The sequence below is a fragment of the Molothrus aeneus genome, chromosome 5 (genome assembly GCF_037042795.1).
Source record: "Molothrus aeneus isolate 106 chromosome 5, BPBGC_Maene_1.0, whole genome shotgun sequence".
Classification (NCBI taxonomy): Eukaryota; Metazoa; Chordata; class Aves; order Passeriformes; family Icteridae; genus Molothrus; species Molothrus aeneus.
In genome coordinates, this window is record NC_089650.1 from 56,183,282 (window position 1) to 56,205,254 (window position 21,973).

Genomic DNA, 21,973 nt, shown 5'->3' on the forward strand with positions numbered 1-21,973 from the left:
GACATCTAAGCTTCTTGGGCATTTTAATGCATTTCAGCCAGATTGAGGAGGGGCAGGAGACCTGGGCATGCAGATGTCTCCCCTCTGCAAACTGCCTTCTGTGCCTGTGGCACAGCCCTTGCCACGTAAAACTCACAGTGGGCTCTTCTGAAAGCTCCCCCTGCCACAGCGTGGGACATGGAAATGGCAGAGGCCTGATCCAGCAGCTACAGAAGATACACTCCCAAGTCCCATCTTTCTTCAGAAGTCTGTTGGCCTCAAGGATATGGATCTTCTTATGGAGCACATTTCCACCCTGCTATGTACTTTCTGGACACAAAACAAAATAGCTGCACAGCTATTTACTGTGAAGATTCACAGCTCTCTACAAAAGCTTCATGCATGAGTGTTAGCTGTGAAGCCCAGTCCTCTGAGATCCACTGGCCCAGATTCCAGATACAGGTCTAGACAAGTAAATACCATTGCTGAATTAGAGCCTCAATATCACACTGCAATCTATGACATACTCAGAAAGCACCAAAATATGAATCCTACCTAAGGCTGAGATTAAAATCTTGTAAAGATGAATGTCTGAACTGTTTTGAAATTCTAAAGAGAGACATGTAACAGCTTTCTTGTTTTCAAATCCACCTCTCCTTTGCATACAGTAAGTTAACATTTACTCAGTGAGGATATAAGGGAAAATAAGTAAAGGACAAGTAGTCCATGCAGTAGATGAGAGCAAGACACACAAAACTAACAAAGCTTACTCACTACCCATTGGCTCAAGGTAAGTATGTATCATATAAATTTCAGAATTAAGATTATGTCAATGCCATACTCCTTGCTCTCAATGCCTGGTCTCTAATTAAACCATTACTCCCCTTCCACACACCCTACCTGGCCTTACTCCATGCCCAAATGAATGGGTGCTCAGAGAATGAATCAATACTGTGTAACAGAGGCACTCTTGGGAGCTTTGCTGATTCAGTTGCTTCTGCTGTTGTAAAAGGTAGAAAATAAGGTGGGGAATTGGGAAGTGTTACTCTTGAGTTATTGTCACATTACGGGTGGCTACCAAGAAGCACTAAAAAAAACAGGAGACTACAATTAGAAAATACTGATTAATTTGTATCTTAGCTTTTTGCCTCTTAAAATTGCCAGGCACAAAGTTAAGAAGCCACAAAGCAGATTTTTAAAATTAGTAATATTTGTTGTATTAGTAAAATATATGTTATATATTGGGTTTGTGCCTATCTCCACTTTTAATCCCTCCTGTCCCAAGTCAATCCTGCACTTATAACACAGCTGTTACTGCTGACTCTCTAAAATACAACATATCATTATTTTAATCCTGCTACAGGAGCTTTCACATCAGCATGTAGGCATCCACCCTCAGTAATTAACTAAACAGTCCCCCAGACATCAGAACTCCACTCACCAGAGCTCCTACTCCTAGCCACCATGGCAGCCTCACTTCTGCAACCATTCTGCCTCTCAATCAAGTTTTCTCTTCACACAATGACTTGTGTATCTCCTAAAGCTATTTGTACTCATTCCCTCTTCCAATGGCCATTTGTGGCTTGCTGCAATGGTGGCTGGCTCTGTCCTCCCCACACTTCACCTCAATCTCCTCACACAAGGTGCTCTTGGGAATGATGAGCAAAGAAAAAGAAAATTTGTTGTTCCCAAGAAAGAAGTTATCTCTTGAGTGCTAGAAGGGAAATTTCACTTGCTTCCTGTAGTGACTCAAATCGAGGAGAAATAGAATAAATAACAGAGCAGGGATTATTGTTCCCCCCTTCCAAGACAGGTCAAGAATCAATGAGAAATTTATTTCCTGTCATTATGGCACAGGTTCCAGTTTCAGCTAAAATTTTTACCTATAAAAATAGAGCAAGACTAAAACTGACAACAGTATTAGGAAAAAATAAAAGCTTCACATATCACAAAACAAACCAGAAGAGTGATAAATAAAAAACTCCTCCATTCCAGCTCAAAGCTTGCAGAAAAACAAATCAAGAAGAGATTACAGGAAAAACTGTAGGTTTCCTCTATGCTGGTTGGTAAATTAAAATGCCAGTGAGTGTTTCTGGGCACTGGAATACAATCATCTACTGTATATGATTAATTTTAGAATAGCCCTTGTGCAGTTTTTGCACAGGCCAATAGCTAATAATTTTCAGATATGATTTGGGAACCACCATAGGCCAAGGACTATTCTCAGCTGGCCATCTGTATATGGCCACCCCATATGGAAAGCTGAAAAAAAAGTTTCCTAGACAGCTTACAAATGAGCCCAGAGAAATACTGGAAAATAGTATGAATGTTGGCCATTCAGTACTAGCAAACAGTCTCAGGCATATAAAATTTCCTATGATAGGTACAGCCATACAGATGCAGCCAAAATCCAATGGTACAGTCTAGCTAAGGTCTCTCAAGAAGGCACACCACCTGACCCCACAAGGACAAAGCAACAAAGAGAAAAAGAATACAGAGCTTTTTGGTTAAGTTGGATGGCATTTTCTAGATAAGACATTTATCAGAACTGAGTTTCCAGCACCTTCAGAGATGTGAGGGAGCAGGTCCCAAAGGTTCGCTCGGCTGCCAGGAAAGAAGTCATCCACAGAGACCTGCACAGAGCATTATCCTCTCCCAAAACTTCACAGCTGCTCAGCTGAAATAACTCAATACCTTCAAAGAAGACATCACAAAGTATTCATATGCTGAATTATGCTATTTTTAGACTGTCCTAATTTAATTTACCTCAGTAAGAAAAGGTTGAGTCAGCAGATACCATCACAATGACCTAGTAGAACCTAATGGCAAAGTTTTCATATGGTCTTGATTGGGCAGCTTCATTTATGTAATAGTTTGGTTTTTGTCTTTTCCCTGTTCTGCCATACACGCACAGGCCTCACCAGTTCTCTGGAAGGAACACAACCCTATCCATGGTAGTCACTCAGCCATGGCAATGCCAGAACTGCACTCCAGCTCATTCTGATTTGCCATCAGAGAAGGGGCAGGGGTGGGACAAAGAGGATGAGGAACGGAGAGGGGCTGCCCAGCCAACCAGGCCACTGTGTCCCAGCACAGACCTAGCCAGCCACTCCTCACCTTATATCCCCCTACTGCCCCTGGCTCTTCACCTGGCTGCTAGGAGAAAGATCATTTCCAGGGAAAGAAATGGTGTGAAGGAAGAGACAATGGTAAAATCTAATTTTCTATAGGCTTCTCATACCCTACCAAGATTATTCAGCTTGCTTTCAGTCCATGAAGTGAGAGTGCCCAGCCTGCTAAGCATCTTTCTGAGACAAAAAGTAGATTAAGAACTTGGAAACAGCCTTGGTATATATCTGAAGGAAATACAGCTCTCAGAACAATTTGAAAATAATCCTAAGTTTTGTAAGACAGTCAACAGCACAGATCTGGACAGACTTAGCATACAAAGAGGCAATTCCTCCCTGGAGTAATAGTTGAGAACTACAGACACAGGAAAGTTTCTTAGAAACAAACAAAAAAACCCAAACCAGACCTATAATCATCACATGTATGATTGCATAAAATGAGCTTTGAACTAACATAAAAACTTGAGCAAGAACATGTAAAAATGTCTGCTGTGGCAAATTGACTTCCAGCAAGCAAATGCTATCAGATGTAGTAAGTATCTGAAACAAAGATGACTAAGAGTTGTCAGGTCTGTGGAGGATGACCAGGAGATAATGATTTTGCATATCTGGTAACTCTTGATACAGAATAAACAATAACGTTTGTCACAGCAAGCATGCCATGGGCTACAAAATGGTAAAATCATGACACAACTGTCACAGGGTCACCTTACAGAAAACTTAAAGCACCAAACATTTCAAGCAAACAAAACCAAACCACCAGAACCAAACCAAACCAAACCAAACAACCAAAAAACCAAAAACATAAACCCACCATTCCAGCAAGGAGCAGAACAGTCTGAATAGAAAAGACAAGATGAGGGAAGAAAATGGAGTGACAGTGGGTTAGGCTGTAAATGGTTTCACAGTACTCTTCAGAGTTTTCCCTCAAGACTTCCACAGTTGGTCACTTCTGGACCTTAAACAGGAAATACAGAAGGGAATGATTTCAGAAATGTTTATTTGAATTAAATCCCATGGAGCAGAATGTCATTTGACATTTAAAAAGTGATGGCATCAGCAGTAGGATCATGGAAATCTTGCTCAGCTCTGGGTTTGTGTCTTGTGATCAACTTCAGGGCTGCAATCAGATTGCTTTCCCCATGGTTAAGGCATTTATAAAAACCATTTGCTGTCATGTGGATTCTCTTCTGGTTAGTAAAACATATGAACACATGAATGCCTCATACAGGATTTCTCTCAGGATTTTCTCTCTTCACTAAGTGGGGAATATTTTCACCTAACTCAATAAAAATCTTAAATAACAGAAGCATCAGGTAGCTTAAGCATGGACACAGTCTAATAAGGTAAACCTAACACAGCATTGTTTAAAATTATTAGAATTGTCTACTTTTTATTGAAAGGTCTGTAAAAAAAATCAGTAACTTGATATGATTTCATTCTTAGGATTAACACTCACCACATTTATGACATGAAGCCTGGCACATTTGAAGTGTACATATGAAGAGATCCAGGAGCAATCCCAAGTGCTGACAGATGAAGGATATAATGACTTGGATAAAACTTAAAAAGTGGTAACATTACTGTTGGTTAAGCCCCCCTGAATTTACCAACAAAGAAAATTCCAGAAACCATCCAGTGCCCAAGAGCAACACAATAAAACTGCTGCAACATGAAGCTGTATTTTGGGAATCAGAAAACCCAGAGTCTCTGATTATCCTAAATTTGTTACTCCACAGTTTTTCCCAGCTATAAACTGCAAGCAAATCATCAAATAAAGTAATTATGACAATTACTGCATCAACATGTTGCCTGAGTAGACAGAGAATACACATAATGTCATTTATGAAAATCAGCATGAAAGTGTTAAGAATTATGATTTTTTTTTAATAAATGAGCATAAACAGATCACTTGTGACTTTATGGTAATAGAATCAAAAGACAACAAGAATATCAACAAACATAGATTTTTATATATAAAAGTGTTGTTTATTGTAAGGAAACTTTAAATATAACCAACAATATTGAAAATATCATGACTGGCATTTATGGCCTTGATTGTAGTTTACTGCCATACAAGTAATTTTTAGCATTTTTCTTAATCACATCAAGCCAGTGCAAAATATAGGTAGCTTTTAGAGATTAAGCATACAGAATGACAAGAGTGTAGATCTTGGTTACCTGATATTTCCTTCTAGTATAACAGGCTTCTCTTTTTCCCATAAATCAAAAGTACAAAGGCAAGTTATCATATGTGCAATTATTCATACCAGGTTTCTAAGTAAAAAAAAAATTACATTTGTAAATTTTGTTCAGATTGTATTTTTTTAGAAATCTGATTTATAATTTATACCATACTATATGATATAAATTATATATTGTTATCATATTATATAATCATAATTTCATATACATGTATGATTATATTAATTGTCAGAACATATCACTAACTGTAGCATAATGATTACATCAACATACACAAATATATGGCATTAGAAAAGTCATTATCTAAGAAGGAAAGATGGTATAATTCAGATGTTTGAATCAGGGCAGAAGCAGCCTTCCTACTACTCTTGCAGTGTCATTTTGGCAGAGCTGCCCATCACCAGTACACACACTGCCTGTCCATGAACACCAACAGACAGGTCAGTAAGCAGGACTGAAATTGGACTGTGCCTGAAATTTCCAGTCACAGACCCCCGTAGGCAATTAGCCCTGTGCTCATAATTAAGATGATATTCTCTCTCCTCAGTCTCACAAGGTATCCCATGCTATTATGGCTGAACACATTATTCCATGATGACCTACAGGTTTTTGAAAGCAAGACATGTTAGCTTTAACAATGACAGATGTGTGCAAAGCTTTGGAAGTACTGATCTTTCAAATTAAAAATACTTTTGCACTTCCTGTTAAGGATTTTCAAGGACAAGCTTAGTTTAGCATGGCTTTTGATATCAATCACTTCAGTAATTGACCTTTGATAGCTAAGATTAGACTGCAGGAAGAGAGATATACAGAGATCATTTCACTTGAAACAGATTTAACAATAAAAAAGGTAAGATCTAAAAAAAATTAACTAGAGAACAAGCATAAATAGAGAAGACAAAATGCATAAATATAAAACAAGAGAGAAGGAAAACAATATAGGTTATGTATGATTAGGTAGAACATGACAATGACCCATGCCTTTGCTTTAAAAGCATTTAGGTTGTCAGCTGTCCTCACTCATGTACAGAATTCATATAACTAATAAAAAATGCAGTTTATTGCAAAATTATGCAAGTCCTCTAAATTGCATAAGATATTACAATGTCGTGCTGAAACATGACATATTAAACAAAGAGGACTTTAAAACAATTACGAAATGTTAAAAACCAGATTTGGGTCATGAGCGTTACACAAAACGCATTGTCATGCTTTATCTTATGATTAACCTTGTGATTCACTACATCTGTGATAAATGCAACATAAAATCATGACAACTGTAATAGTCAAAAAGTAATATCTACTGTATATCTTCTGTAGTAATACATATAAACACTTTGTGTGCACTAATACTTTCAACATATCACATTCAAACTAACAGTCTTTCCAGAAAAGATGTAACCGTTTAGAAGAACTGAAGCTGGTTTAACAAGTTCATCACATGTGGGGTTTTAAAAATTTTTTATTATTTAAGGAAATGCTGTGTTAAAGGACTTGATTTTCAAAGGTGCCGTGCTACCACAGGCTGTCCTTATATCAGATGGAACCATAAGTACTGAGCACTTTTAAAAATCAAGGCCTCAATTTATTGAATTGCTATTTTCTTTACTAGTATTTCCACTGTCATAATTAATAAAAAAACAACAAAACAAACAAAAACAAAAGAACCACCCAACCAAAAGCAAACCAAACCAAAAAAACCCAATCCCATTCTTAAAATCACAGAAAATGCTTGGCATCTATAGGAAGAGAGACAATTTTTCAGTGGACTAACCACTACTGTGCTATATTCTCATAACAGATCTTGTTGCTCCAATGTTTAGTTCATGCACTGGTGTCAGCAATGTCCATGTTTGTTCCAAACAGAGCTACTAGCTGCTCTTCATAGTTTGCAATGTTTCTTTTCAGAATTTCCATACAAGGTCCCAAAAGCCTTTCGAATGCCTGCACATCCATAACTAAGATAAAAAGGAGAGAAAGAATGTTATGTGCTCATCAGTAACAGACACTCATCCTGGTATTCATGATATTCCAGTGTAACATTTTAAATGACAACAGATAGTACTGAGACATTTACATTGTTCATACAGGAGGGAACTGCTTACCTTAGCAAAACCAAGATCAGCCAACACACTGCTGTATGGAAACTTCAAAAATAAACCTGAACTTTTTCTGTTCCTTATTTTGAAAATATTTTCGTATTAAGATATATGTTACCCAAGAGCTTGTCTGAAGGGGCCTGGATTCCTCCACAAAATAAAATTTTAAGACCCATAATATTTCAAAAAGCCATAACATTAAGTGTTGTTGTTGGCTGTATCTGGGCTCTAACAGTCCTTGCTCTTTTTACTTGCTTCCACCCAAAGTGAAAATGGCAATGAATACTTATTTTCGCAGCAAATGTGCAGAAAGTTGAAAACCGTAATTCACACACAATGTCAGTGCACAGCCAACCAGAATATTTTCTTTATCTGATCAAATAATGTGATCCTCTACAGTTCCAGCCAATAGGTCAGGGAGGAAACTTCATATACTTCCAACCAGTAATCAGTAATCAGAAATCTCTTGTCTCCTGAGAAATCTGAGATCAATCCCAATCTGCTGTTTGGGAAGTGCCAGTGCTTTGTTATTCAGCCATTATGGATAACAACACTCTTCCTGTCTCTTCCTGACCACTGCCTGTTATTCTTTCCCTTCTGTCATATCTTTATCTTATTGCCTGATGATCTCTGTCTGTTTTGAGTTAGGAATTTTAAAAAATAGATAAATTTTTTGGTTACTTGGTCATCAAATCGTTATACAGGAATGCCAAATCTACCTTTACAGTTTGCAGTTTTCCCATAGTTAGGAGCTTAACAACAGAGTCACAATAGAAACAACCAAAAAGATTAAATATCATTTTATATTAGATATTTGCAGTTTTCCCATAGGTAGGAGCTTAACATCAGACCATGAAAAGCAATGGATATGAAGGGTTGTCTATGAGCACAACTCCTACAGTCTTCACTCTTCCTGTGCCTGAGACTACAGTGGGATGGGATGACTACATTAACAGCTAGTGAAGACAAAAGATTTTTTTAAGAACTTAAGTCATGGGGATAAAAAGGCCCATGATTTTTAACAGAATTATTTCTTAGATGAGTCAGTCTACTGAGAAAAGAAACAACTCACCTTTCTGCAGAGTATTAGACATTTATCTGATGGCTATAAGTATTTTGCAGCAATATTCTGTACTGTCCTAAAAGAATTTTTACTTCCATACAATTAGAGAAATATTGGAGAAATTGTGGTAATAGTATTTATCAATTGTAAGTGATTTTTGCAGATAAATAACACAAATAGTAATGGACAATAATAGGTGATTACTGAAACAGCCTTAAATCTTATATTCTGGGGAAAGACAGAGTGACAATAGAAACAACCAAACAGATTAAATATAATTTTATATTAGATATAAATGGTATTGACTAATACCTAAACATTTGACAGTGCCAAGAGCAAATGCAGAAGCAGCTCGGGGTTTGTTAGTTACAAGAGCAAGTTCTCCAAAATACTGTCCTCTTGAGCATCGAGCTATTTCTACTGCTCCATTCTCTTCTAGATCTTGTTTACCCTGAAATGCCATGGAAAGAAAGAGTATTAGAGGAGAGATTTGCCAAACTCAGGATTACATAAGCAAAGTTAGTGACAATGGTAAAAAAAAAGGTTGTTGTTTTAGGGATGTTTACCTTCCTTGTCATTATAATCCTTACTTCTCCAGATTCCACAATAAAGAAAGAATCAGCCAAGTCACCCTGCACAAGAGAAAAAAAAGAAAGTGAGTAAAAAAGTGAAAAATTTCCCTTTTCATTTCATGACATCATCAAAATATTTGCAACCAGTGCCTTGAAACTCCTCTTTTTGATACCTGTTGCAAAAGAAACCACTTTTAATTTGAAAACCATACTCTAGACACATAACAATCAAAGCATCTATACAGAACTAACAGCAAGGCCTTTTCATGAAAAGACATAGCTGACTGTGCCTTACACAAAAAGCAGAGAAAACCAATGTTGTGGAAGACTTTTAGGATCCTTGCTACCTTTATCCACTTCTGTGTTCTTCCCAAATTATTTCCCTTAGCAACTTTCAGTATGAAAAGCCTCCAGGGCCTATGTGATATCCACAAATTTTGCTGGGGCAAGACAATCACAGTTGCCTATCCTGAAGAGTTTAACTTTTGTCTTCTTGAAAAGTTGACCATATTTTAACAAGACCAAGGTGAGTCTTCAGTGCTTCTCCATGGAAGCACACTTATCAAGTTTGAATTTCTAAGTGTGCTAAAAAATGTTGACCCTTTTATTTATACCAACAAAGAGGGTTGTTCTTGAAAATAACATAAGTGAAAAGTGAGCTTTTGAAACAAAATAACCACCTCTTACTCTTACATTTAAGGTTCATTGATTTTCTTTATGTGAGAAATAAAAATAGGGTTTAAAAGTATGCATTGTCTACAAATAACATGATTACTGTTGCCTATAATGAAAGAAAAACTAAAACTAGGAAGAAACTGTACCTGAGCAATGATTTGTTCTCCATCTTTGTACACTTTGGTACCAATCACATCAACCACTTTTAAACGCTCAGATACCTTCATTTAAAAAAAGAAAATGTAAGAAATATTTGGTTAACATTATGATAGCATATATTTAGAAAGCCCTTTCATATTTCTGTGAATCTTTGGACAGAATAGTGTGTCTTTATTTTCCTGTTTTGATTACCATTAAAAAAAGAACTCCTGAATAGTCTTCCAGAGGTTATATTACAGTTTGAACAGCCATTCTGATAAGCTTCCATTTTTGTTTGAAGCCTTCAAAATTTATGTTCAGAAAAGCATGCATGCAAAAATATATGTAAAAATATAGCTGATAAATGAAAATATTTTTAAATTTCCCAAGTCATTGTTTAATTTTGTTGGCTAATATCTAGTAAAACTAAGCTTTGGGAAACTGAAAGTAAAGTTGTGTTTTAAAACACAATATGAACAATAATAATTTATTCTAAATTAAAACAAAATTAAAATGTAGTCTTTCTCTGAAACAAAAGTATGCAAACTTCTATTGTGGAGACACTTTGATTGGCAAATTTAAAGTCCTCAAGAGCAGAATCTTATCAGGTACCTCTGACACAGCTATTAAAATAATGCAATAGAAATCTTACTTCTAAAGATTTAAGGAATGGCAATGACTCAATAAAACTTTCATACATTCTTCTCTTTTTGGCATTATTTTTTACAATGATTCTTCGGAATGTTACTCTATCCTGTAAACACAAAGAGAAAAAGAGAGTTAATTAACTGAAAATATGTGCTAGAAAATACTTTAGGACTGGCTGTATATGACCAAATTACCCAATTTAGTCACTCAGTGTAGCTGTCAGCCGAGCTGGCTGGTCTCTCCCTACTGTCAGTTGAGAAACACTCCTCTAGAGGTCAATCAGGAGCTCCTAAGTTACCCTGAAAATGGCTATGAAAGTCCCTGCAGGGTACATACTCAGCTCACCGACAGAGGGTAGCGTTTACAGCAGTGAACACTGAGTGGGGAATTCAGGATATTTAAGAAATCCTCAATATTGAAATGTTTAATTTATAAAGTTTATTCATTGCCCTGTGGTCCTGTACAAATTGATATGTACCCAAAGAGGCTTTTAGGGTTTTGAAAAAAACCAAGATCCATGAGTCTGGGTCTTAGGTCACAGTCCACTTTTGCTGTTTCAGCAGAACAAGGCTCACTGCTGCCCTGAACAGCCAACTGGACATTCCTTAAGATTTGGCCATGCAAGTGAACCAGACAGAAAAACTACACTTATGGTGTTTTCTTCTCTTTACTTTGTGTGGCTGTGCCCTGGTGACAAGCAGAGGGAAAATGGACTGCAAGCCTTGCCTGCCCCACAGGGGCACTTACAGCCAACACGACCCAATTGAATTTAAAGCCATTCTTACAGTGCCCTAAACAACCCCAGAAGTCACATGTATTAGGCTGGTGAATAACCACATTTCATTTCAGTCCTGGGATCAGTCATTAGATCAATATGTACATCTTGAAATGATGGCCATCTCAGCTTACTTTTGGGGTAAACTCAATTACTCTTGTCAAAGATCCAGGAAGTATAACACTAGTAAACAACCTCATTTTGGAATTTTACTCTGGAAACAAAGGCATTCCAATCAAGGCATGGGGAAAAAATTAATATGCAATTATCAGTGGTTTTCAATTTGGGAAATTGCAATTAAAATAAAATAATTTTTTTTTTAAATCATGTTAATGATTTTCATGTTTAATGTTTTATTAAACCTCAGATTTTCATCTGTGGATTCTGAAAAAAGATAGAATTGTGTTGGGATTTCTCAGGATTTCTAGAATTAAACTTGCTGATATTATAAGGTTTTTTTTTTAATGCTGATCCACATGCCAGTAAAATCTGTATAAAATACATATTTTTAAAAAGTAGCTTAAAAGAAGTACTCTACTTACCAAACCCCAGATGGAACCAGGAGAGGTAGCTATAATTGTAGCTGCTCTGGGTGTGTTGTACATTAAGGCCAACTCACCAAAACATCCTCGGTTATCATAGGTTCCAACACACCTCCCAACACCATCACATTTTACATAAATATCATATGTACCTCTGTTAATAAAATATAAAAGTATAGTAAGTAGAATCCAGCCCTGGCTTTGCTAAGCAGCCTCTCACTATATTTTTTATACCATGAATTCCAAAAATAAAGCATTTGAAATACATATTTGCTTGCTTAAATGGTGTTAAACACCTTGTAAAGACATCTCAATGACTTCTATAAATAACAAAAGTGGTGTCTCTTTAAAGGGAAGGATAGGGTTATTAGTTTTTACATTAACTCAGTTTAAAAATAGAATGGATGTACAGTGATCTATTTATTACCAGAACTTATTAAAAATTAAAATCTTACTAAGAATCTGTTTCTTAATTTCATTTTAACCACACTAGATACAAATGTCAAGTCTTTGCAAAAATTGCTATGATAGGAGCACTGAAATAATGATGCAAGTTATTAAATATTTTAAATATTTTAAAGTAGTAATTTCTAATGAAACAACCAAGATGCAGGAAACAGAAGGAATGTATCTGAAAAGCAAAGTAAAATCATGAAATAAATATATGCATTTTTCTAGTGTGCATTTCTTCTCTCCATCATTAATTTAAAAGCTTGCTTTTTTTTTTTTTCTTTGGGAATGCAGTAAAATCTGGTATCTTGTAAAACACAAATTTGCCAAGCCCATTGATGCTGAGCCATCATTTTCCTCTGTGCTGAATATTTTTATGGTGTGCATTGATAAATCATGTGAATGTAAAGCAAAAATCTGTGCAGTTATTTCATTGATAAGGGACACAGAGGTGATACCCTACATGTAAAATCCACAAGGCTGACAGAATATTGTAAAGTCCCTGCAGCCTTTTGGACAAGAGACGACAAACTGTAACCTCACAAGGCTGAAAAATATTGTCTTTCCAGCACAGAATCTGGGCACACTTTTATGGTAGTCTAATTTAGTATTTCAGTTAGAAAAGATCTAAAACAATAGTTTTGTTCACCTACCTGACCACTTCAGGGCTGCCCAAAAGTGAAAGAATTTTATTAATAGAATTGTCCCAATGCCCCTTAAACACTGACAGGCTTTGGACATCAACCTCCAGGAAGCCTCTTCCAGTGCTTGACCACTCAGGTAAAGAAATGGTTCCTAATGTCAAATCTGAACCTCTCCTGGCACAGCTTTGACCCATTCCCATGAGTCTTGTCACTGAATACCAAGAGAAAAGCTGGAATGTCAGTGTTAAATACAAGTTCATAGAATACAGACTGTTCTCAATGGACTTTTGCAAAGTACTTTGTGCTATAATAAGACACAGCAATTCACCTGTCAATGACGTAGAAGTTGTCACCATCATCCCCTTGATCAATTACGTGTTCCCCTCCTTCAACCATCTTTTCAAACATTGCATCTAACACCTGAGACATCTGTTCCTGTTTAAAATAACACAAAGACAAGAAATTATCATCTGCTTCTACAGTTTTACTCTTTGAATTAACTAACTGGCCAGCTTCCCAATATGCAGATAAAAGATGTTAATGGTGGAAAATATTCGTGCTACAGAAATGTGTGGATCAATAAGAAAAAGACAGTTCTATTTAGTATTCAGTGTTAGCTTTTCCAGTGTTCAGAGCACAGCTTCCCACTTGTCACTGCAAATGATAAGAGATCTCCTTTGCAACATAAATTGCTCATGACCATCCAAAAACAGAATTTCACCCTTCCCAACTGAGCAATGTTATATCCTTGCAAAAAAAAACCCCTGTAATCATTATTCTAAATCATACATTTACCTGATTTTGTCCTTAGAGCTTCCTTACAGAATTTAGTTTCAAAATGATTGTGAAGTATTTTGAAAGTCTAAATTATACAATGCCTGCAAAATGTTGGGCCAGATGTAGCCATAAAGGTTTGCAGTGCTTTGGCTGAGTAAGTAAATGCTGGATTCTTTGGAAAGTATGAATTTACACTACAAAATTACTTTGTTGACAGAGAAATGTTAACAGACTAAGAAAATGTGATCATTTGAATTACAACTGTATAATAACAAAAAAACCCACCCACTAATTACTTAATTTGTCTTATTTTATGTAAATTTGACTATTCACATCTAAAAAACCCAAACACAGCTCATTGTGGATTAGGAATCGTAAAAAGTTAACTTAAAAATTTAAATTTTATTTTGGGTTTATCCTGCAATATGTCTAAAACACTATACTCTACTTCTTGAAACTTATTAAGCATGTATCATACTGGAACAAGCAGAACTAGTGAATATCATGGTAAAAAAAGCCTCTAGATATGCATTTTGCAATGGTTCCATTCACAGCATTTCCAGCCACTAAAGATGGATGGCATTTGCCTGTCCAAAGAACACCAGTCTAAGTCAGTCCCTTAGAGTACTCCTGCAGCCCATGGACAGAGATAACCATACAAGATAGGGAAATCTCTAGAGAATGATTCTGAGCTTTCTTTCCTCTGATGATGGAGAGACCCACTGTAAATCCCAGTTACACACAATTTTTAGACAGATAAATTAGTTGTAATGAATTCCATCCTTATGCTGCTGAATTTTTTACTTACTGAAAGCATTTAAAAATACCAGCAGTACCCATGTAATCCAAGCCTTTTTGAAAAATGGAAGCTAAATACAAATTTTCCTTCACAGAGCTGGCTGTGTGTGGGCACAAAGAACAACAGAAGGACATTATCCATCCTTAGTACAGCTGGTCATGGTAAAGCACAGGGAGAGATCCTGCAGCCCTCCTAGGCCAGCAAAGAATCCTTTAACTGTGCCTCTGCTTAGTACCTTTGTTAGTATAGACAGGTATGTGTTTGAAAACAGATGGGTCATTTCAGGTATCAGTGAATGTGTTATAGCTCATTTCAGAGAAAGAAAAGTGTGAGTGGGTGCCATTGGAAGAGACATACAGGAGATGCCTATAAAAAACTTCCATGCTTGAATGAATAGGTAATATTACTTCATTCTTTTCAGTCCTCTCTATGTAAACAAAAAGAAATTCCTACAGAATCTGCAAAACTGACCTAATATCAGCTTGTCTAAGGCAATTGAAGCAGCACCTTCCCTTCCTCTGGCTTTACATCTGAATTGGCAAAGTGGCTCCCCAGCCAACAGTCCTGGTCTGCCTTTTGAAAACAAGTGAGAACACAGAATGCTCCCCACTTCATGGGAGCTAGAGGCCATGTTATCATCTAGGTGCAAGCCAGGCAAGAAAAATGTATTATCTGTGCATCAAACTCCAGAACTTAAAACACATTCAAGATATCTCGGGAAAAAAGATTAAACCAAAAAGATGGTTATTTCCTGCAACGGAGGAGTCATACATATAATTAAAATCTTTATTTGGTGCTTTTCATCTTGGATTTCTGGTTAAAATATTTTCAACTTATAACCATGAATCAAGCTCACCAAACCACAACTTTTCCAGTATGTAAATCTACAATTTTTTTAATGCAACAGAGTAGAATTCACAAATCCAATTCCCTTTTAAAAATGTTTAAAATACTTTAAGCTATTTAATACATCTGAGAGCAGTCTATTAATTGCTGAAGCATTGCACATTTATTTTAATTTCCTAAATAAACTGCAACTAACTTAAAGACAAGTGGTCCCTTTTCTAAAATTTTCCTCTTTAAATTAAGACAAAGTGGACTGCAATAACCAAACCAGGAACATCGTTTTTGCTTTTACCATGAGAATTACATAACTTGCTTGCCCAGTCTGCTCTGTGTGAATCCTCTGGAATCTCTGCCAGACTGAGGCTCAATTTACTGGCATCCTCTGCTGTTATTTTGAAAAGATAAAGATAAGTAATTTTAGAATTAAAAAGCAGATCTGTTTCATAAACAGAATTAATTCTAGTATTTTGTAAAATGGTGCAGTCTAAATGCTCTTCTTCCTTAAAGCAGTTCTACCTTCAAAAATACATGTAAAATGAAATCAGGATGGGGGTGGGGTCTGTGGCTGACTGGCCTGTAGTTCCCTGGCTCATATGACTTCTAAAAACATTAGAATATTATCACGTGAACAAGGCATCCTGCTGCCCACCCTGTCCTCACTTTGTGCAATCTGAAATATCAACAAATTAATATTCAATATGATATAAAATTGTCAATGACAATACCAGAAAAGGAAGGGGGCTGGGTGTGGGGAGGGGGAGAGATGTAGAAAATGTTAGCAAGACACAGGCAAGGAAACCATGGGAAGAAAAGGACTTCTTAAATCAACAACTCTGAACCTTGTAGAAGATAAATTACAGAATTCATGTCTACACCTCTCCACATTTGTTTTTCAAAACAAAACCATGCACATATACTCCAGGGGAACTCTGACAAAAATGTTAGCAGCAATATTGATCCAGTTCAAAATATTTAGTTCCCTTGTGTTATATCCACTTGTAAACTAATGAAAAAGCATTCATTTCTTCACCATCAAAGACTCTAATTTGTATTTCAATGTACAATACATATTTTTAAGCAATAGTATTTTCCTTAAGAATATACCTTAACCTTCATCCACACAATTACATGCTAAATTAGTACTCTGTCTCTCAAAAATCATACACATGCCCATCAGTCAGGCTCAGTAACACATTTCATAGTTTGTAGCTACCCCAAGTGCCTCCACTACACATCTTTTCAATACCTCCAGGGATGGTGACCCAAACATTTTCCTGAGCAGTCTCTTCCAGTGCTTGACAACGCTTTCAGTGAAGAAATTTTTCCTAATATCCAATCTGAACCTCCCCTAGGTCAATTTGAGGCCATTTCCTCTGGTCCTGGTACCTGGGAGAAGAGACCAACACCCACCTGCTCACAGCCTCTTGTCAGGCAGTGCAAGAGTGACAAGGTCCCTCCTGAGCCCCCTTTTCTCCAGGCTGAACACCCCCAGCTCCCTCAGCTGCTCCTCAAAGGAACTGTGCTCCAGGCCCTGCCCCAGCTCCACTGCCCTTCTTTGGAAGGGCACCTCAGTGTCACCACCTTTGTGTCATCTATGAGTATTAATATGTTCAAGCATTCTGGGCTCAGTTACATATATTATACACACATTTGATATATCTAGAAATGTGTATATATATATATATATATATATATATATATATATATATATATATATATATATATACACATGTATGTATGTATGTGTGTATGGGGGGGGTGGGGGGTGGGATGTATATTTCCATTAATTGCTCCAAAATCTGTAGTTTTAATTCTTCACCAAAATTCTTAAGAACCTGACAGCAGCATGAGAATCTTCTGTTAGTGGTTTCAAGGAATGATTTGACCTTAAGTATAAGGTTCCACTATTCATAAAACAGTTACATTATGTTCCCTTTCATCTTCCTTCAAGTTAATAAGTTCTAATTGATTAATCAATATTTGTGCTCTCTTACACTAATTCTCCAGGTACATAAGTGGCAATATGCCCAGAAATTGCTTTTGCTTATTTGTGAACAAAATGCATAATTTATTACTTTTTAGAAAAGGGTCAAGACCTATTTTATGTATTCTGTACAAGCATTAACAGGGCAAAGCTCTCCAATATGAAACTTCTCTGAAAGAGAATAGACGCTCTAACACTGCTTGTGAATTTTTGCCAAAGAGAGGATTCAGACTTTAAGTGCAAGGGCACAGCTCAGCTTTGATGGTATCAGCCCCCCGAGCCAGCCTCTTGCTCTGATAAAAGATTCATCAGGTGCTTTAACTGCTGCCCTATGGGCTGTAATTTCCAAACCAAATAGCCTGTTGTTAATCACCCCAGTACATTGTCCTCTAAAGAGACAAAACCAAAAGAACAACTCTGAATTGTATTGTAAAAAGTGTGGAAGGCTTCCTTGGCCAGTAGATGAGCTGCTGCTGCTATTCTTCCTGGTGATAAAACAGCTGTTAGGGCGAACAGAGAGAAATTTCAGTGACAGCATCTTCAGGCTTGTTCTCTGTAGGGGCTGAAGACATTTGGTCATCATCTTGTTTTCTCTTTGCTGGCTTACACAAAGTGAAAGTGGAAGGGAAAGAGCAGCTTCAGAGCCACTGTGGTAACCTCCAGCACCTGGAGCACAAAGGAGGGTGCAAGCAGAGTAACCAGTCTGGCACATCATGGCAATCCTGGTAGCAAAACAGGATTATCATGGTTTCTGGCAATGGGGAGGCAGGCAACTGAGCAGGACAATAAACAATACTCTAAGAGGAAGAGGTTTTCCTGGGAAGACGAACAGGAAGATATATGTTAGAAGAAGAATGAGTTAATATAATATAGGAAAGGAAGAAGAAAACAAACATCTGAATAGATCTGTCTCCTGATTCTTCCCTGATCTGGTCCTCTAAAAAGTAACCAAGTACCTCTGCAAAACCTCCTTCCCTGATCTTGTTGCAAAAGCATGTTTCAATTCATATTCTTCTCTTGAAGTGATTTTTCCAAAACTGTAACACACTATGAAAAACTGATACTGAGTGACAGCAACTAGATGGCAAATGATTAAGCCCTCAGAAAGGCAAAATATTGCTACAATGTCAATTCTTTAAAATTACTTTTTATTTAAGGGAGTTAACTAAGGAATACCTTGCTGAACTCATAATCACTGGCCAGTCACATCCTCATCCATCTACAAAATTAAAGAAAGCTTCCATAAAATTCGAGTAACTTCATAGACTTTAGACTATAAGAGTTGGCCTTTAAAACATAAGAATGTTGCTCAGGGAAATGTATGAGAACTCGTGTTTCTTGACATTATTATATTTTTCATCACAGACAATATGTGAAATGATGATATTTATAAATATATATGTGCAAATTTACCTATCTGTTATTCAAAACCTACCATAGTTAAACAAGGGCTCAAGACAGTGTTGTGTAGGTATAACAAGTCCTAAGTTGTCTCAAAGTCTGAAGTTATCTTTTTCTCCTCTCTCATTTAGCCTTACATTCAAATGGTTCTGCTGGGTTTTAATTTTATGTGATGGCTCTTGTAATTTGTAAATGGCCTCTTCAATTAACACTCTGAGCAGTGAACTGTAAGTCACTCCCAACTACTGCAACTTCTCCTTTGGCTTTAGTGATAGCCCTACCTTATCCTTCCATTCCAATTAAAATATAGTGTGTGAAGGTGGGTAAAGTGTTAAGAAAAGGTGGACTTCACTGAGCATCATGTACTGAATGCAATCCTGATCACACTGTAAGACACTGTGTGACGTTATTGTGTGACAAGACATGTTATTCTGTATTTGGAAATGGTATTTGACACCCTCTAAAAGGCCATCCCGGAAAAGCCATTAAGCCTTTTACATCTGTTCCCCTCTAAGTGACCTTTGAAATAGTGACTTTCATACATGAACTACAGCAGAAAGAAGCTGAAGTTCAATACAAGGGAAAAAAACAACCAAAAACCACAACAGTGGCAAGCAGGAGATGCTATCAATACAAAGCTTAACTTTTGTTCCAGAGACTTGAGCTTTAGCAGCAGAAGATATTATCTCTCTTCAAGATGAACGAGGTTTTTGCTAATAGACCACTCTGTAAACTGCAGCATCTCTCATGGAGATGCAGAGGTGAGGAAGAGAGCTGGCACAGGAATATTTAATTACTGCAACTACAGTGGCAGAGCCCTTGAGCTGCTGCTCAGAAACAGAACAAGAAGGAGGAGTGGGAGAAGTTCCCCAGGGACTACAGATCCTGGCTCCACAGAAGGAACAAACCAGACTTAAGAAGGCTACATTTTAATATCTTTGCTCCCTTCAGAGCTCAGTAGTTTTCCAGTGTTTTTATGAATAAAATTATTGTAATGGAAAAGTCTTTTTCAAAAATTAGCTCACTCAGCTTTCCAGAATGCTGCCTGTAAAGGATTTCAAGCAGGAGGAAGTGTTCTTAATCCATTGGACAATCTGAGCAAAAGGGGGTGAACAAGACTTGGGAGATCCCTAGAGCACATATTGAGGCTTTGGATTGCAGACCTCAAAGTGAGAACTCAGCTGGGAAGTCTTCTGCTAAACACCTGGAACAGATTGTGGGAACTATTAGCTATTACAAGGAACTGATTCATAAGAAGAATTTTTTAAAATAGTTCAAAACATCAGTATCAAGACAGCAAGCACAGTCCTGAGAAGAGCTTCATAAACAAGGAAATAATCCCTCAGTATTCCTTGGAAGAATTCATCCTTGGATAAAGCCCATCAGGTGCCCACACTGGAGTAGTTTCATGCTCTATGTCTACACAACATTACAATACAGCCAACAGACCCCTATTCTGCAGACCAAGTGGCTGATGACCATTGAGACAGAAGATCTAGCTCTTGCTGTAATGCAAAGCAGATCCCATCCAGAGGGTTGATGCTGTAAGCCCTGTTAACACCACTGCAGGTTCTAGGAGCACACAATAATCCATCGTGTTGCAGGGCTCATAAGAGAGAAATGCTCAGAGCTTAACCAAGAGGGGTCTGCCAAAATGCCATAATGTAAGATGGTCCAGCCAAGGGGAAGCCAGGACACACCAACAATAACAAAAATATATAATAAAGCAGTTTCGTGTCCAGATACCTACAAATGACTTTGATTCCCTGAAGCTATTTAGAAGAATAATTGAGGAGCAGAAGGGAAGATGAGTGCATGGCTTTAGCTTGAACAAGTATAGTGGAACAGCTGATTAACTACCTATTAACCAGACAGCATGAGGGAGTGAGGAAACCTGTGTCAGGATCCCACTGTCCCAAGAATGCCCATGTATGAGCACCCATGCTGAGACCTGCTGCCCTTCCATAACAGTGACTCCAGGCTTCTGCTAGCTGGGGCTTTGTGGCTGACTGCTCCTCAGGGCTTCTAAGGGAACAGGACCCAGGGCCAGGGTTCAGTCTTTGTGCAGAGAGAAGCAGGAGCTGGAAACCTGCAGCACAAATTAATGTGCATTTTCTGTAATAGCACCTGACTTCCAAACAGAGCTGCAGGCTGGTCCTTCCATTAACTCCCTCTTGAATCAAATTTTAAACTTTCTGTTCTCATACTTAAAAATCTACATAATTGTTTCTCTTTCCCTCATGCTCCCTCCCTTGACAGCACTGAATCAAACCTCTTGAGAAAGCATTTGGGATGCTGTGAGTCATCCTAACCTCAGTATGCATGTTTTGATTGATACACTCACCTTTTCCCTAAAACAATCCTGTGTGCTTTTTTGGTAGCATTATCACCTTTGTCTGATCCAGATCATTCATTCAGTACATTTAGGCTTTCTTAAAAGCTCATGGTTGTTTTTATACAAAACAGAAAGAAATTATTTGCGTGGAAGAAAATTACCTGAAGCTTTTTTATGGTATCTACATTAAGCAAAATAATAATGTAAACACATCACTGCTACCTTTCTCTTTCCCTCTATTTCATAATTCACTTGTTCAATTACATCCATAGCTAAACTGAAGGCTTTGGGGGTAATTTTCTGTTTTGATAGAGCACTCAGCACCTTTCGATGCTAAAAAATAACAGAAAAAACTTACACATTCCAGTTAACTGATATGTTTATAGACATCAGTGTACAGAAAGATTTAAAATAAGAAAATACAATAATTAACACAATTAATATATTCATTTTTATGAACGTACAGATTCATATTAATGTATTTCAATATTATCACATGTGGAGGTAAACAAAAGACTCTATGCAACGTATCAGTTTTTAAAAAAGGCATTTCTGGAATTTATTAAATGGCCAAAAAAGCATACTGAAGAGGTTACAGAAGTCAAATCTGTAAATTTCTGTTCCAAAGCTCAAAAGAAACAATTCTTAGCAGCACTGCTAAATGCTGCTCATTACCAAGAATTTCTTACCGGGTCTAGATTCTTAAAAAGAAGGATGTCCTTGCACGCCTCCTGCAGCCTGTTCCTTTGATCATCTGTTTTGGGGTGAATAATCTGAGGGATAGAACACAGAAGCTCTTAGAGTGATTATCATACAGTAGCACTAGCTGAAGGACTGAGCTAATTCAACTAAGCATTTTACACAATATTTTGGCCATGATTCATAACTCTCTCATTTCAAAACCTTCAGGATT

The 21,973-nt window shown here is 37.1% G+C and overlaps 1 protein-coding gene across 1 annotated transcript in view; it reads right to left on the bottom strand.

The window, feature by feature from the left end:
* Positions 1-5,070: 5,070 nt before the first annotated feature.
* PRKAR2B (protein kinase cAMP-dependent type II regulatory subunit beta) overlaps positions 5,071-21,973 on the bottom strand; it is a 76,713-nt gene continuing 59,810 nt past the window's right edge. Inside the window, exons 4-11 of the mRNA XM_066550818.1 lie at positions 21,750-21,833; positions 13,247-13,353; positions 11,825-11,978; positions 10,512-10,613; positions 9,868-9,942; positions 9,041-9,106; positions 8,787-8,925; positions 5,071-7,270 (exon numbers count right to left, since the gene is read on the bottom strand). Coding sequence (XP_066406915.1) covers positions 7,137-7,270; positions 8,787-8,925; positions 9,041-9,106; positions 9,868-9,942; positions 10,512-10,613; positions 11,825-11,978; positions 13,247-13,353; positions 21,750-21,833 — 861 coding nt within the window. The 3' untranslated portion in view covers positions 5,071-7,136. The remainder of the gene's footprint in view (positions 7,271-8,786; positions 8,926-9,040; positions 9,107-9,867; positions 9,943-10,511; positions 10,614-11,824; positions 11,979-13,246; positions 13,354-21,749; positions 21,834-21,973) is intronic.